Genomic DNA, 13,164 nt, shown 5'->3' with positions numbered 1-13,164 from the left:
TAATTACAGGTGATTCATCTGTCTGTTCACTTTGTGAGGAAGAAGAGATTGTGCCTATAGTACAAATCGACCTGGATTCATGAGCAGAACTTGGATGGACCAAGACTGAAGCAACAAAGAGCTCTTGGGGGAAAGTGCATGAATGGACACCAGAGAGCATCTGCTGTGAAGGACGCTCTCAACTATCAGGAAGGGACGGCGATTGGTCTTGGGGATGTCACTCAGCAATGCTCCCAAATGACCTCACTGCTTACTTAGTTGGCCCATGCACAAAGTAACTAAAAACACCAGGAAATTAGGATGTGCATAAGCTCAATCATATGGCATTCTTCTCTTCATCAACCTGACCTGTCTTTTGCCACTCCTGAATGTCTACCCTGCCAACTTAAATGATCAATTTTAAACTCTTGATGACCCACAGGTCCCTAGGTGTCCACTATTCAGCCAGCTACCTAGTAGTAGGCTGGATTACAATGGACCTTTTCCTATATTGAAGGAAGTAATGAGGTAATGACTGGTTGCCTTAATGATTGATTTGTATTCTTGCTACAGATTTGCCCTCCCTGCTCATAATGCTTCTGGCCACACTACCATTCACTGACTCACGAAATACCTCATCTAGCACATGGTGTTCCACTCATGACCTCCAACTAAGCTCACGGTTTGTGAAAGCCATCATCTTACCATATGCTTTTGGGTTTGATTAAAAGGGTGGAATAAGCTGTTAATGGCTGTTTTTGTCCTTTTCAGGTGAAAGTTGCTGTCCTACCAGACATAAAATAGTGGTATGACACTTCTGCCAATAATATTTATACACACATTTGGGAATCAAAGAGGATAGAACTGAAATGGTTCCTATGACCATCACACCTAATAATTCACTAGAGGAATTTTTACTTTGTATGTCCACAACCTTGGGTCCATGCATTTTAAGAGGTCCTGGTGTGCCAGCAAGTCTGAAGGAATGCTTCTCTCAGGAATCTAGTTCTGATTCTACTAATTTAGAAGCTGAAGCTATGCCCTGGCCATCCGAGGCTCCTTGCATTAATGAATCAACTGTCCACCCAGAGTGCTTTATCCTGGTCTCTCAGGAAATATCACTGCTAATACATAGTGGAGACAAGGAGGACCTATGGCTTGAAAAGTTGGTGAACAGTCCTGGTCAATGAAGATGTGCAACAACACAGTAAAGATAATAGCTTGGGCGCAGTAGTAAGGACGAATCAGGTCACAGTGCCAGTGTTAAAACCCTATCCAACTGAGATGTGGGCAAAAGTTAAGAGGAAACAAAGAATTGAAAGTAGAACAAGCTGTGATAAGCAACTAAGCCCACAGGGCTCGGTATAGAAACAACACCTGCAGCAGCTATGTTTTTTGTTGTTTCCCCTTTCACCGGCTACCTTATATGAACTGGTGCGCTGGTGGCACAGTGGGTTAAATATTGGGCTGCCAATGGAAAGATCAGCAGTCTGAACCCATCTGTCACTCTGTGGGACAAAGAACGCCGTCTGCTTCCATAAAGATGGACCGACTCAGAAACCTTATGAAACCTAAAGGGTCAGTATGTCATAATAGACTTGATGGCAATGGGTTTGATTTTTTTGGAGTTTAGATGAAGACCACTTTGACAGCTAACATATTAGGTTTCATATGTGGGCATGGCTGAATTGGTATCACTCCATTTTCACATAAAAACTATGGGCCAATTGTGTGTCCTCTGGGTTGAAGACACTGATCTTTAATTTGGCCAAAGGAATAAAATTGATGCTGATGAACAAAGGCAGTGGGCTGTGCTGGTTATTTTCCATTTGCCTTTCAAGATCCATTCACCACCATTCTCCTCTCTGCTTGATTGCCCAGGAGACTGGTCTCATTGATGGAATGCAGCCACGGGCTCCCTTGCTGTCTAGCTTCCAGTTGAGCTTAGCCAGTATGTCTTGACAGATCTAGTGGAGGAAGGATAATGAGGGTAATAACTCCCTTACTGCTAGCTTGCAGTGGGTTGGCTATATCCCTATACCAAAACCCAAAGTCCTATCTGGCATGTTTCTTCTACATTCTATTCTCCTGGGGTTCCTGTAACTGCTCCCTCCCCTTACTCTTCAGTCCTAAGGCTAACCACCATTCCCAAATGTTGTTCACTCTAGAGCACTGCACATCTCTTGATAACTTTTTCTTAAAAATCATTTTATTGGGGGCTCATACAACTCTTTATCACAATCCATACATACATCAATTGTGTAAAGCTCATTTGTACATTCATTGCCTTCATCATTCTCAAAACATCTGCTCTCCACTTAAGGCCCTGGTATCAGCTCATTTTCCCCCCTCCCTCCCCGCTCATCCTCCCTCATGAACCCTTGATAATTTATATCTTACACTGTCCGACATCTCCCTTCACCTACTTTTCTGTTGTCTGTCCCGCAGGGAGGAGGTTATATGTAGATCCCAGTAATCAGTTCCCCCTTTCCACCCCACCCTCCCTCCACCTTCCCAGTATCGCCACTCACACCACTGGTCCTGAAGGGATCATCTGCCCTGGATTCCCTGTGTTTCCAGTTCCTATCTGTACCAGTGTACATCCTCTGGTCTAGCCAGATTTGTAAGGTAGAACTGGGATCACGATAGTGGGGGAAAGGGTGGGTAAGCATTTAGGAACTACAGGAAAGTTGTGTTTCATCGTTGCTACACTGCACCCTGACTGGCTCGTCTCCTTCCCGCAACCCTTCTGTAAGGGGGTGTCCAGTTGCCTACAGATGGGCTTTGGGTCCCCACTCTGCACTCCCCCTCATTCATAATGATGTTTTTTGTTCTTTGATGCTGCTGATAACTGATCACTTCGACACCTCGTGATCACACAGACTTGTGTGCTTCTTCCATGTGGGCTTTGTTGCTTCTGAGCTAGATGGCTGCTTGTTCACCCTCAATCCTTTAAGACCCTAGACGCTCTATCTTTTGATATCCAGGCACCATCAGCTTTCTTCATCACATTTGCTTATGCACCCGCTTTGTCTTAACCTTATCCACACCTCTGTAAACAGGCTTTCTTTTTCCAAAGTTACTATACTGCCAATTCCTCTTTTTTCTGCTCTAGGGCTTTTATGAAAAAGGAGGTTAGTAATTTACTCGAAAACTATGAACACATAATAGATGAAAAAAGAGATGTTGACCTATCAATGTAGACTTTATATTTACAAACCTTTATCCCATCTTCTAATACAGGTCTAATAAGCTAATCTCTTTAGAAAAAGAAATCAGCTCCTGGAAAAAAATTTAATATTCTATTGCATTGTTTTGCCTGCTGGTAAAACTGATGCTAGATAGAATATGAAAAAATATCCAACTAGATAAAGAATAGCAATTAAATGGTCAAGTATTTTTCAATATGAACATATACAATATATCACAATGAAATTATTACTACCAGTTCAGTGAACACCATCTCACTGTACCCTCTTCCAGTTACATCCCTATGGGAAACCATTCATTAGAAAGGGCAGCACAGTGATGTGACAAAGGTCCTTTAGTCAGAGACACTAGATGTTCGGCACCCTCATGCATTTCTTTGTTTACTTTATAACTTTAATTGTGATTTGGGTGAAACCTTAGAGAACAAATCACATTTCCAATCAATAATTCATACACATTTTGTTTCATGTTATTGCTTGCAATGCCCACAAGCATTCATCTCACTTCCTGTTTCTAGTTAGCCTCCTTTCCTAGCCTGCCTCACCCCAACATCCCCCAGCCTTCTGAACTTCATCTCTGGTCAAATGCTACTCTTTTTTATCTCAAATGGTTGGTTATTCTAAGGGGTGTACACCTCCCTGGCATTACTGTTCATCTCGTAGACCAGTATACTCTTTGGCTGAAAGTTGATCCACAAAGGGGAGTTCAGTTCCAGAGTTGAAGGATGACTAAGGGCCAGGTCTTAGGGGTTTCACCAGTGAACCTGGTCTTTTGCATGATTTTGAGTTTTGTTCCACATTTGTCTCTTCCTCTAGAAGGTCTTCCATTGTGATCCCTTTCTAAGTGGTCAGTAATGGTAGGCAGGAGACATCCAGTTCCTCTGGTTTTAGGGTCATGGAGGCTAAGGTTCTCGTGGTCTATTAGTCCTTTGGACTAATTGTTTCCCTGTGTCCTTGATTTTCTTCATTCTTCTTTGCTCCAGCCATGGATAGAGCACCTTAGATGGCCACGTGCAAGCTTTTAAGACCCCAGATGCTACTCACCAAAGCAGGATGTGGAACATTTCCTTTGTACCGATGTTAAGCCAATTGACCATGATATCCCTTCCCAAGAGTACAGCCCTGAGCCCTTAAGTCCAGCAACTCATTCCCTCAAGGTATTTGGGTTATGACTAAGTTTTCATAAATTTGCCCCCTGTAAGGCATAGCTAGTTCGATACTGCTTCACTTTTTGCACATAACAGAAAATGAAGGTCTACGGTCATCCTGTGTCAAGCAAGCCTACCACCATCACATGTGCTCCCTTTGTGTGTGTGTCACATCTTGGTAATTCTAACAATTTTTCAAACCTTTACATTATGCCACTACACACTTAATAAGCTACATGTACATACAATTTTTATATATGCTGGAAAACCAAAAAACTGCATGTGATTTTGTGGGGGGAGGTCAGATGCGCAGGCATTCCCCCACTGAGGGCAATCAGTTGCCAGACTGCTGTCTCATCCCTCCACAGGGGTGGGCCTGCTCCCTGCCTCTGGGGACAATGGACAGGCTCCTGTAGGCGGAGTTCGCATCCTACTGATAATGGTCTCTCTCAGTTGGGCCAGGGGCAGGCCAAACCAGCTGTCCCTCTTCCTATTGCATGTATACCCCTAGACCACCCCCTCATTACTGTGTAACCTATAGTGCAGCCCCTTCCTGTGACGTGTCTCTACCTGTAATTAGTGGGCTGGCTTGCCCCCAAAAGGTATATAGGTGTGAGTCAGCAATATAGATTGCTCTGACTCTGAGCTCCTTGCTGCTCACTCCCTGGTCACTCCCCTCTCCCTTGTTCCCTTCCCCGCCTTCCCTTCCCCCTCTCTCCACGTGGACCACCAAGCTGGGCTGAGGTGAGCAATGCTACCCTGTAATGTGTCTGACTGTATTATTGTAATATCTCTCATGCTCTCGATGACTCTAATATAATACTTATATATCTCAACCGTACAATTGTGCATTACTGAATCAGAGTAGTAATAATAGTAGTAGCAGCGGGTGGGGCTGGCACCCCAACCCCCCAGCGTCATTTTTTAATTTAATAATACATGATTTGCCCCATCTTCCTCACTGTCTAACACATAATCACCATGCCTCAAAGGGCTCCCTAGGACAGGGGTGGGGAACATTTTTTTCTGCCAAGGGCCATTTGTGTCTTTATGAAATCATTCCTGGGCCATACAACTCAAGCATTTAACTCACTCCTGAGAGAGCCCTGGTGGCATAGTGGTTACTAGCTGGGTCAACAATTCAAAACCAACTGCTGCTTTGCAGGAGAAAGATGAGGCTTTCTACTCCTATAAACAGTTTTAGTCTTGGAAACGCAGGGCAGTTCTACCCTGGCACATCAGGTCACTATGAGTTGGTATCGACTCGATAGCAGTGAGTTTGATTTGGAATGTTAAGTGCTGGAAGTATTTGTCTTTGGTCAGGTATGCAATGTTAGGTGGTATCGATGATTTCACAGGCTGTATATGACCCAGAGGGGTCAGATGTTCCCCAGCCCTGCTATAGAAAGTAGTTCTGCTCACTAACTCTCCTTGGTTCCCATGTTACCAACTTCATTTTTCTGGGCTTAGTTTCTGCATCTATAAATTTAGTGAGTTGAACAAGATAGCTTCTTAGGACCTTTCAGCTCTACATGGCCATGATTTGGGCTCAGAGAATAACGTGATTATTTTCTTGGAATACCACAGGGCAAGTAAAAAATTTCACTGTAATAACCCATCATTTTGTTGGGCAAAGGACTGATATATGGGAACCTTTGGCTGAAGATAAAATTAGGACATTAAGGGAATAAAATTAACAAATATACTCAAATGTCCTACAGAGTTGTTTATTAGGGAACCCAATGTTTCCTCTGGCTGCCCTTAGTTGATGTGTTACTCTCCTGGCTAAACATAATCTCTATTACTTCACTACCCAAAGGAGAGATCAGAAGCATGTTCGCAACCCAAAAGGTTAAAACTGTTAAAGGAGAGCATACACTTTGTGTTCTGTGTTTCTAAGTGTTTGCGGAACTCACAGGGAACTAAATCACAGTGGCTGAATTCTCTTAGCAGGTCAAGCTACTGAATTATATGCAACCTTCAGGACCCAGGGATGGACTTGGGAACAGGTGAGTGAGTGAGTGAGTGAGTGAGTGAGTGAGTGAGTGAGTGAGTGAGTGAGTGAGTGAGTGACAACAAGGACAAGGAACAGGGAAATAGAAAGAAGTACAAAGAAGTGAATTCCATTCGAGGAAGGCACCCCCTCAAAAAGGATGTAATCCTTTTTCTATCTTAAAACAGTCATGTAAAAGAAAACTGAGGAAGCTTTGTGCAATAAATAATCTCTACGTTTTGCACACGGTAATATGCATAATCAACAGGCACTGTTGAGTCTTAATGGTAAGCAAGTGCGTGATCTTTCAGCTCTAAAGTGACAAAATGATGATGTTTTTTAAAGGACTTTTCAGTAGAAAATGATAACAATTCGTACTTGATTTATCTAAGTGCATGTCAATGAATGCATATATAAATGTACCCACTTCCTCAGAAGCGTCAACAAACATAAATGCATTAACTGACTCACTACATGAACACTGTTGAGTTAAAAAACAAGCACACGCAGAACCTAAAAAGAAAACAAAACAAAACACCTTACCTTAGATGAGACTATTCTGTTATCACAAAATCTTTGTGGAATGTAGGATTCTGTTCCTGAAACTGGATGATTGCTGACGAATACTGTGCGTGTACCAACTCGCTGCTCTTCCCCAGCACACTGCCGAAGATAAAGAGGGGAAAAGTCAGGTTTTCATCACATCTCTCCAGGCATCTTCAGAGCTCAGAATTACTGTCTAAATCTGTTTGGCAGTCAGGAGAAAACCTTGGTAGGGAATTCAAAGTTCACCTAAGTCTTGGTTGCTGGATTATAGTGAAGGGTAGTAAAAGTGTAGCTTGAACCAGTTGCGTAGAAGTCCACACCACAATTTGAAAATGTTTAAATTAAATATCCACGAGAAACTGTTGTTATTGTTGCTGTTACTGCCACCAAAAGAATGGTGGTCACCATCATCACAGCAACACATCAACTCAGAAAAAGGCCAGAAATATCGCACTGATCACACAACTCCTGGGGACAAGCTGTCACCTACCACTCAAGAAAGCAGAAAGGTTGGATGAAATTTTCTTCTAAACATAAAATAATTACTTATTTTATGGTTGGAAATAGAACAGCTGTCTTTATTATATAATTAATATAGCTACAAAGAAACTTTGTAATTCTTTGACTTTATAGAAGAGATTTCTTTGTCATCTCTAAGTCTTTTGTCATATTGTCATTTCACACCCCAAACCAACCAAACCCACTGTCAACAAGTCAATTCTGACTTATGGTGACCCTACAGTATGTGGAAACTGCCCCTTTGGGTTCCCTGGGACCTTTCTCCTATAGAATGACTGGTGGTTTCAAACTGCTATCCTGATGGGGCAACCCAACGTGCATAACCACTACGCCTTTCATTGAACTGCTAACCACAAAGCCAGCAGTTCGAAACTACCAGCTGCTTCACAGGAAAAAGACAAGGCTTTCTACTCCCATAAAGAGTTCTACCCTGTCCTATGGGGTCGCCATGAGTCAGCAGCGACTCAATGGCAGTGAGAGTGAATGAAATCAACTGGATCTAGAAAGTCCAAAGATTGGGCTCACCATCTCCTATCAGTGAGGCTTCACTCTGGTTTCTTATCATGAATAAGGATAATACACTGTCTTAACTACCTCCTACCCTAGAGATGAGCCCAAATTGGGATGGTGTGTAATGTACCTAACATTTCTTGGGAAGAAGATAATGTATACATTTGAGATAGTCTCCTCTGATGAGACTATCAGCTCATATTGGAGACTACAAAATATGTAAATCACATTAAGCAGGCTAGAAACCAAAATCCATTTATATATTTATTTTTTCATATTTAAAGGGGGTTATTAGGGAAGATAACAGGTTACCAAAAGTCAGGATCAGCAAACAGTAGGGTACAGTCATTGGTCTCCTCAGCCAGGAGCCAAGTCTCAAGCTTCTTAGCTTCTTGGCCTCATGGCAGCCAAGTATGTCACTGCTTCTTAGTTTCTCAGTGATGTAATCGCTTGGCATTTGCCTCCATAGACCAGGAAGCAAGCCCATCTGTCCCTCTGTCCTATGGCTCCATGGTCTCAGGCCAGATGAGGAGAAGGCACCCCATAGTCTCAGTGCTGCTCTTCTGAGCTTCCATGCCACAGTCTGTAATGCATCTGGACTTGGCAGCCTCTACAACCTCACACAGAGATCTTGGATGTGCTTTTCCAAGGTCCTCGGGGTTAATCTCTTCCATACAGCTGCTTCCAAGATGGCTCATCCTTACAGACATCATGTGGTAGTAAAAATTGACCAATCCCTTCTATTAGTGTTACCCATACCATATTTGGATAGTCCTACCCAATCCTTTCCACTACTTGTCTGTCAGTTTGTCACAGTTGTGGTTTGTTGGCTTGTAGGATGTTGGAAACTAAGTCACTAGCATTTTACTATATTTTTAATCATTTTATTGGGGGGGCCTCTTACAAATCTTATTAAAATCCATCATTCAATTATGTTAAGACATTAAGTATATATGTTGCCATCAACATTTCCAAAACAGTTTCTTTCTATTTGAGCCCTTGGTATGAGCTCCTCTTTCTTTCCCCAGCCTCTCACCCTCATGAATCCTTGATCAATTATATATTACTGCTATTTTGTATCTTACATTGTCTGTTGTCTCCTTTCACCCACATTTCTGTTATTCGTCCCCCTGGGCGGTGGGGCTGCTATATATGCAACACCTTGTCATGAGTTCCCCTTTTCTCCCCCTCCCCTCCCCCCACTGGCTCTCTCTTCCCCATACCCTCATGATATCGCTACTCTCACTACTGTTCCTGAGGGTTTTATCTGACCTAAAGTCCATGTGTCAAAAGCTCTTATCTGTACCAATGGTGTACTCCAGTCTAGCCAGATTTGTAAGGTAGAACTGGTCATTGTACTAGACGGGAGGAAGCATTCAGGAACTAGAGGAATGATGTGTTTTGTTGGTGCTATACTGCACCCTGGTTGAATTGTCCCTTCCTTGTAACCCTTCTGTGTGTGTGCAGGGGTGGGGGGGGTGGGATGTCCGATTGTCTTCAGATGGGCTTTGGGTCTCCACTCCAACACCCCTCTTTTACATAGTTATAATTATTTATTTTGGATCTTTTGATACCTGATCTAGTAGATATCTTATGATCACACAGGCTGGTGTGCTTCTTCCATATGGGCTCATTTGCTTCCCTGCTAGATGGCTACTTGTTTAACTTCAAGCCTTAAGACCCCAGATGCTATATCTTTTGATAGCTGGGCAACACCCACTTTTTTCACCACATTTGCTTTTGCACCCATTTTGTCTTCAGCGATCATTTCAGGAAGGCGAGTATCAAAGAAGTGCCAGGTTCTTGTGTTTAGGGAGTCCTTGAGTAGAGCCCCAAAGTCCATCTGATGTCTTAATACTTAGCATATAAATAAATGTACACTGGCCTCTATCCCTTTCATTACAAATCAGTATATTTACATATATACATGCCTATAGTTATACCTCTATAAATAGCTTTTGCCTCCTAGTTCTTTCCTCTATTTCCTTTCACCTTCCTCCTGTCTCACTATCATGCTTACCCTCCATTCGACTCTCAGTAATTCCTCTTGGAAACATTGCACTTGATCAAACACCACCAGGCATTATACTCCCTCCTCGCCACCAATTTTAGATCTCTTGTTGTTCCCCTTATGCCTGAATTTGTTGCCTCCCAGTCCCCCCGCCCCCTCCCCTCCCATGTTCCCCCAGGACCGTCGGTCCTGTTGTTTTCTCCTCAGGATTGTTTGTCTTATATAGACACAGGGTGAAATAAAAAGGCAAGATAAAATAAATGATAGTTCCAGATCTGTCTGCTGATCGTTTATGAGTGTTTTCCAATCGGGTCTGATGAGGTGCCAAGCCCTGTCCCCAGAGTCCGAAGACTATTTTCAGGATTCCTTGGGGACTTGGTTACTTTGCTCCCTTTGCTGCCATTGCACTCCCCTGGCATTTCACCCTGCTGTGCATGGGACACACTGGGCACACTTTGTGCAGTGTCTCTAGTGCTGTCTCCCTTAGTGGTATGGCTCAGTGAAGGAATGTCCTGTCTCAAGGTGGGGCCAGCCCTATGGTCCTCTCTGTGCATTGGCTGCTTCGAGCAGGAATGTTGTCCCGGGGGTAGGGGTGGGGTGGGGGGGAGTATAGGTGGGGGTTGGCGGGGGTTGGCTTGGTCGGCCATCATGCAGTTCTCTCTCTCTCTCCCTCTTAGTTTGCACCCGTGTGATGTGGACAGACCAGCCACTCTCCCTGGATTATGTCTTCAGTGATGTCCTCTGTAATACATTTTCTGGGAAGGGAGCCATTTATATATTTCCATTATTATTTTGGAAAGGATTATTCCCCTAACTAAAATGTCCCGATGAGGCCACATAGATTTTCCTTTCTTTCAATAATCTATTTTAAATCCAGATACTTCATTTCTTGCCCCCCCCCCCCACCAAATCATCATTTCAAGCAAGACTACTTATGGCTTGCAAAGTTCTCTAAACATTTGCTATTTTTGGATGTGGTCCCATCTAAACTTTTGTACCTTATGTAGATAGCATCTTTTAAAAAACATTTTAGTTTAAAAAAATGGAAATCACTGAAAATTATAGACAACATCTTTTGCCTATTGTCATGCAAGCACATAGAAGGATAATTTAGTAGGGAGTCACTGGAAAATTAATATAAAGGGTAACTTCTAGGAATCTGCCCTGACACTGACTAAGGGAGCTTATGGGGTACTACCGAGAGCCATATGAAAAAGTCAGTGAGTTTCTGTGCTGGCTAACCTATTTACCTGCTTGCTCGAATGCAGGCATTCTAAAACGGATTGTCCAAGGTCCTTTAAAGGGCAAGAATCAGTGGTGACCAGGGAAATCTTCAGAGACTCCTGTGGTAGATACATAATTTTATGGTCAACTCGCGATTATAAAAGTGTAAGGATAGCATCGAACCTGTCAATCAGATAGCCTAATGATGTTTTCTTGTAGGCGTGGTCTTCTCATAAGGAGGGCCCAGGGAACCATGATTCTCTTTGCCTTCACCTTGGTGCTTGCAGGCCAACCTCAGAGCTGCCTGTCATATTTTGACTGACCTTGGATCCACATGACTTTGCACCCACCAGTCTGTGATCGTCCTGTATTTTGCATCATTGCCTGTGACGGGGTGAGACTTATGGACTATTATTGGACTTAGGGACTTCAATTGGACTGAGTTGGGATGCCTTATTGATATATAATTACTTTTGTGATATAAAGTTCTTTCTTACACATAGATGAGTGTCACTGAATTTGTTTTTCTCGTCAACCCAGCCTAACACAACTCCTTTGAAAACCAGTAATGACCACCTTTTCTTATATACTATTAGAAGCTATATACATTCAGATTCAGGAGCTTATTTCTGTATTTTCACTAGCATTACAGGGGGTCTGAGAGCATGTAAAGTTTCCATGATATATATTTTGCAAAGCTTAAACCACATGGGGTAAAAAAATGTATTATTTACTCTGATTGCCCCTCTTTTGTGTCAATCATGGCCATTGATTAATGTCATCTCAACTGTTTTTAACTCCCTTCTCTGCATCCAGACAACAAAGGGTAAGCAAAAGTAGAATGCTTTTTCTCTGCACCTGAGATTCTTCATGAAGCCCCTACATTTGAATAGTAGTCACAGTTTTGCCAATCGCTTTCTCCATATATTTCCTCTGATCACTTGCACAGAAGGCGTAAGTGGCCTCTCTCTCCATTACGATGAATAAAATGGATGGAAGTTGCTGTGTAGGTGGGAAGAAGACAGGGGTGCTGGTCCTAGCAGTGATCATTGCTGAACGATAAAATAGGGGCCTAAGAAAAGCGGTAGAATGCTCACTGCTGAGCATTTTCCAAAATAGGGCAATCTTCTCAGTTCAGGTGCATTCAGTTGAGCTACCTAAGGGCTGGGGTGAAATAGATGACTTTTCCATGCCTGATTCACCTTAAAATCTGATGAGCCTGCAATCTCTGGTGGAACTTGCTACAACTGTATAACACTGTTTGGTTCGCATAAGAAAAGGCAACAATGAATGCATGTGTAAATTCACTGTAATTTTCCACTTTCTGCCAATGGAGTGCTATTCAGTCCCTTTGATGCTGAATAGAGTAGGCGCCTATGCTATGGCAGAGAAACTTCAAGTAAGAAGCATTTTTTGAAAATCCCATTTGGACATCGCACAATGTAGTCTGGAGTAGGAGTGCATGATTCTTACCACCTCATCATGAATATTAAGTCATTTCAGAGCCCATCCTGTGCTGAACTGCAACCCATCCAAGTGTCCTTACAGCAGTTTCTTAATAGAAACATGCTGGCACTGACTTTGAATGACACGTCACACACTACCATAGAAAGGATGGGGAAATATTTTTAAGACTAGTGACAATATATGAATTAACACAGAAAGAAAGTAATTTCAAATTCTCCTTTGAAACAAAAAATTGCCCTTCTGCACTCACTAATTAACACCTCCACTGTATAAATTGAGTTATTATTAAAAAGAAAGTGCTTTATACCAAAAGACAATCATCTCAATAAAAATCCAAGATAGGACTCTGACCCACCCACTGTTGTGGAGTCTATTCCAACTCATAGTAAAACAAGATAGGGGTTTCTGAGACTGTACATCTGTCCTTTTAATGGAGTGAACAACCTCAACTCTCACCCAAGGAGTAGCTCAGGGATTTGAATCCCCAATCTTGCAGTTAGCAGCCCAATGCCTACCCCACAACCCCAACAGGTCTCTTTCTTAACTCACTCACTCATT

The 13,164-nt window shown here is 42.7% G+C and overlaps 1 protein-coding gene across 3 annotated transcripts in view; it reads right to left on the bottom strand.

The window, feature by feature from the left end:
- ATP11C (ATPase phospholipid transporting 11C) overlaps positions 1-13,164 on the bottom strand; it is a 188,745-nt gene that overhangs the window by 83,104 nt on the left and 92,477 nt on the right. For all 3 annotated transcript variants that reach the window (XM_045288343.1, XM_045288344.1, XM_045288342.1), the window contains exon 2: positions 6,873-6,992. In XM_045288343.1, coding sequence (XP_045144278.1) covers positions 6,873-6,992 — 120 coding nt within the window. The remainder of the gene's footprint in view (positions 1-6,872; positions 6,993-13,164) is intronic.

The sequence above is a fragment of the Echinops telfairi genome, unplaced genomic scaffold (genome assembly GCF_000313985.2).
Source record: "Echinops telfairi isolate 266 unplaced genomic scaffold, ASM31398v2 ScPeMD7_20;HRSCAF=75, whole genome shotgun sequence".
Classification (NCBI taxonomy): domain Eukaryota; kingdom Metazoa; phylum Chordata; class Mammalia; order Afrosoricida; family Tenrecidae; genus Echinops; species Echinops telfairi.
Note: the sequence above shows the minus strand (reverse complement) of the source record. Positions and strands in the feature narration are given on the sequence as shown.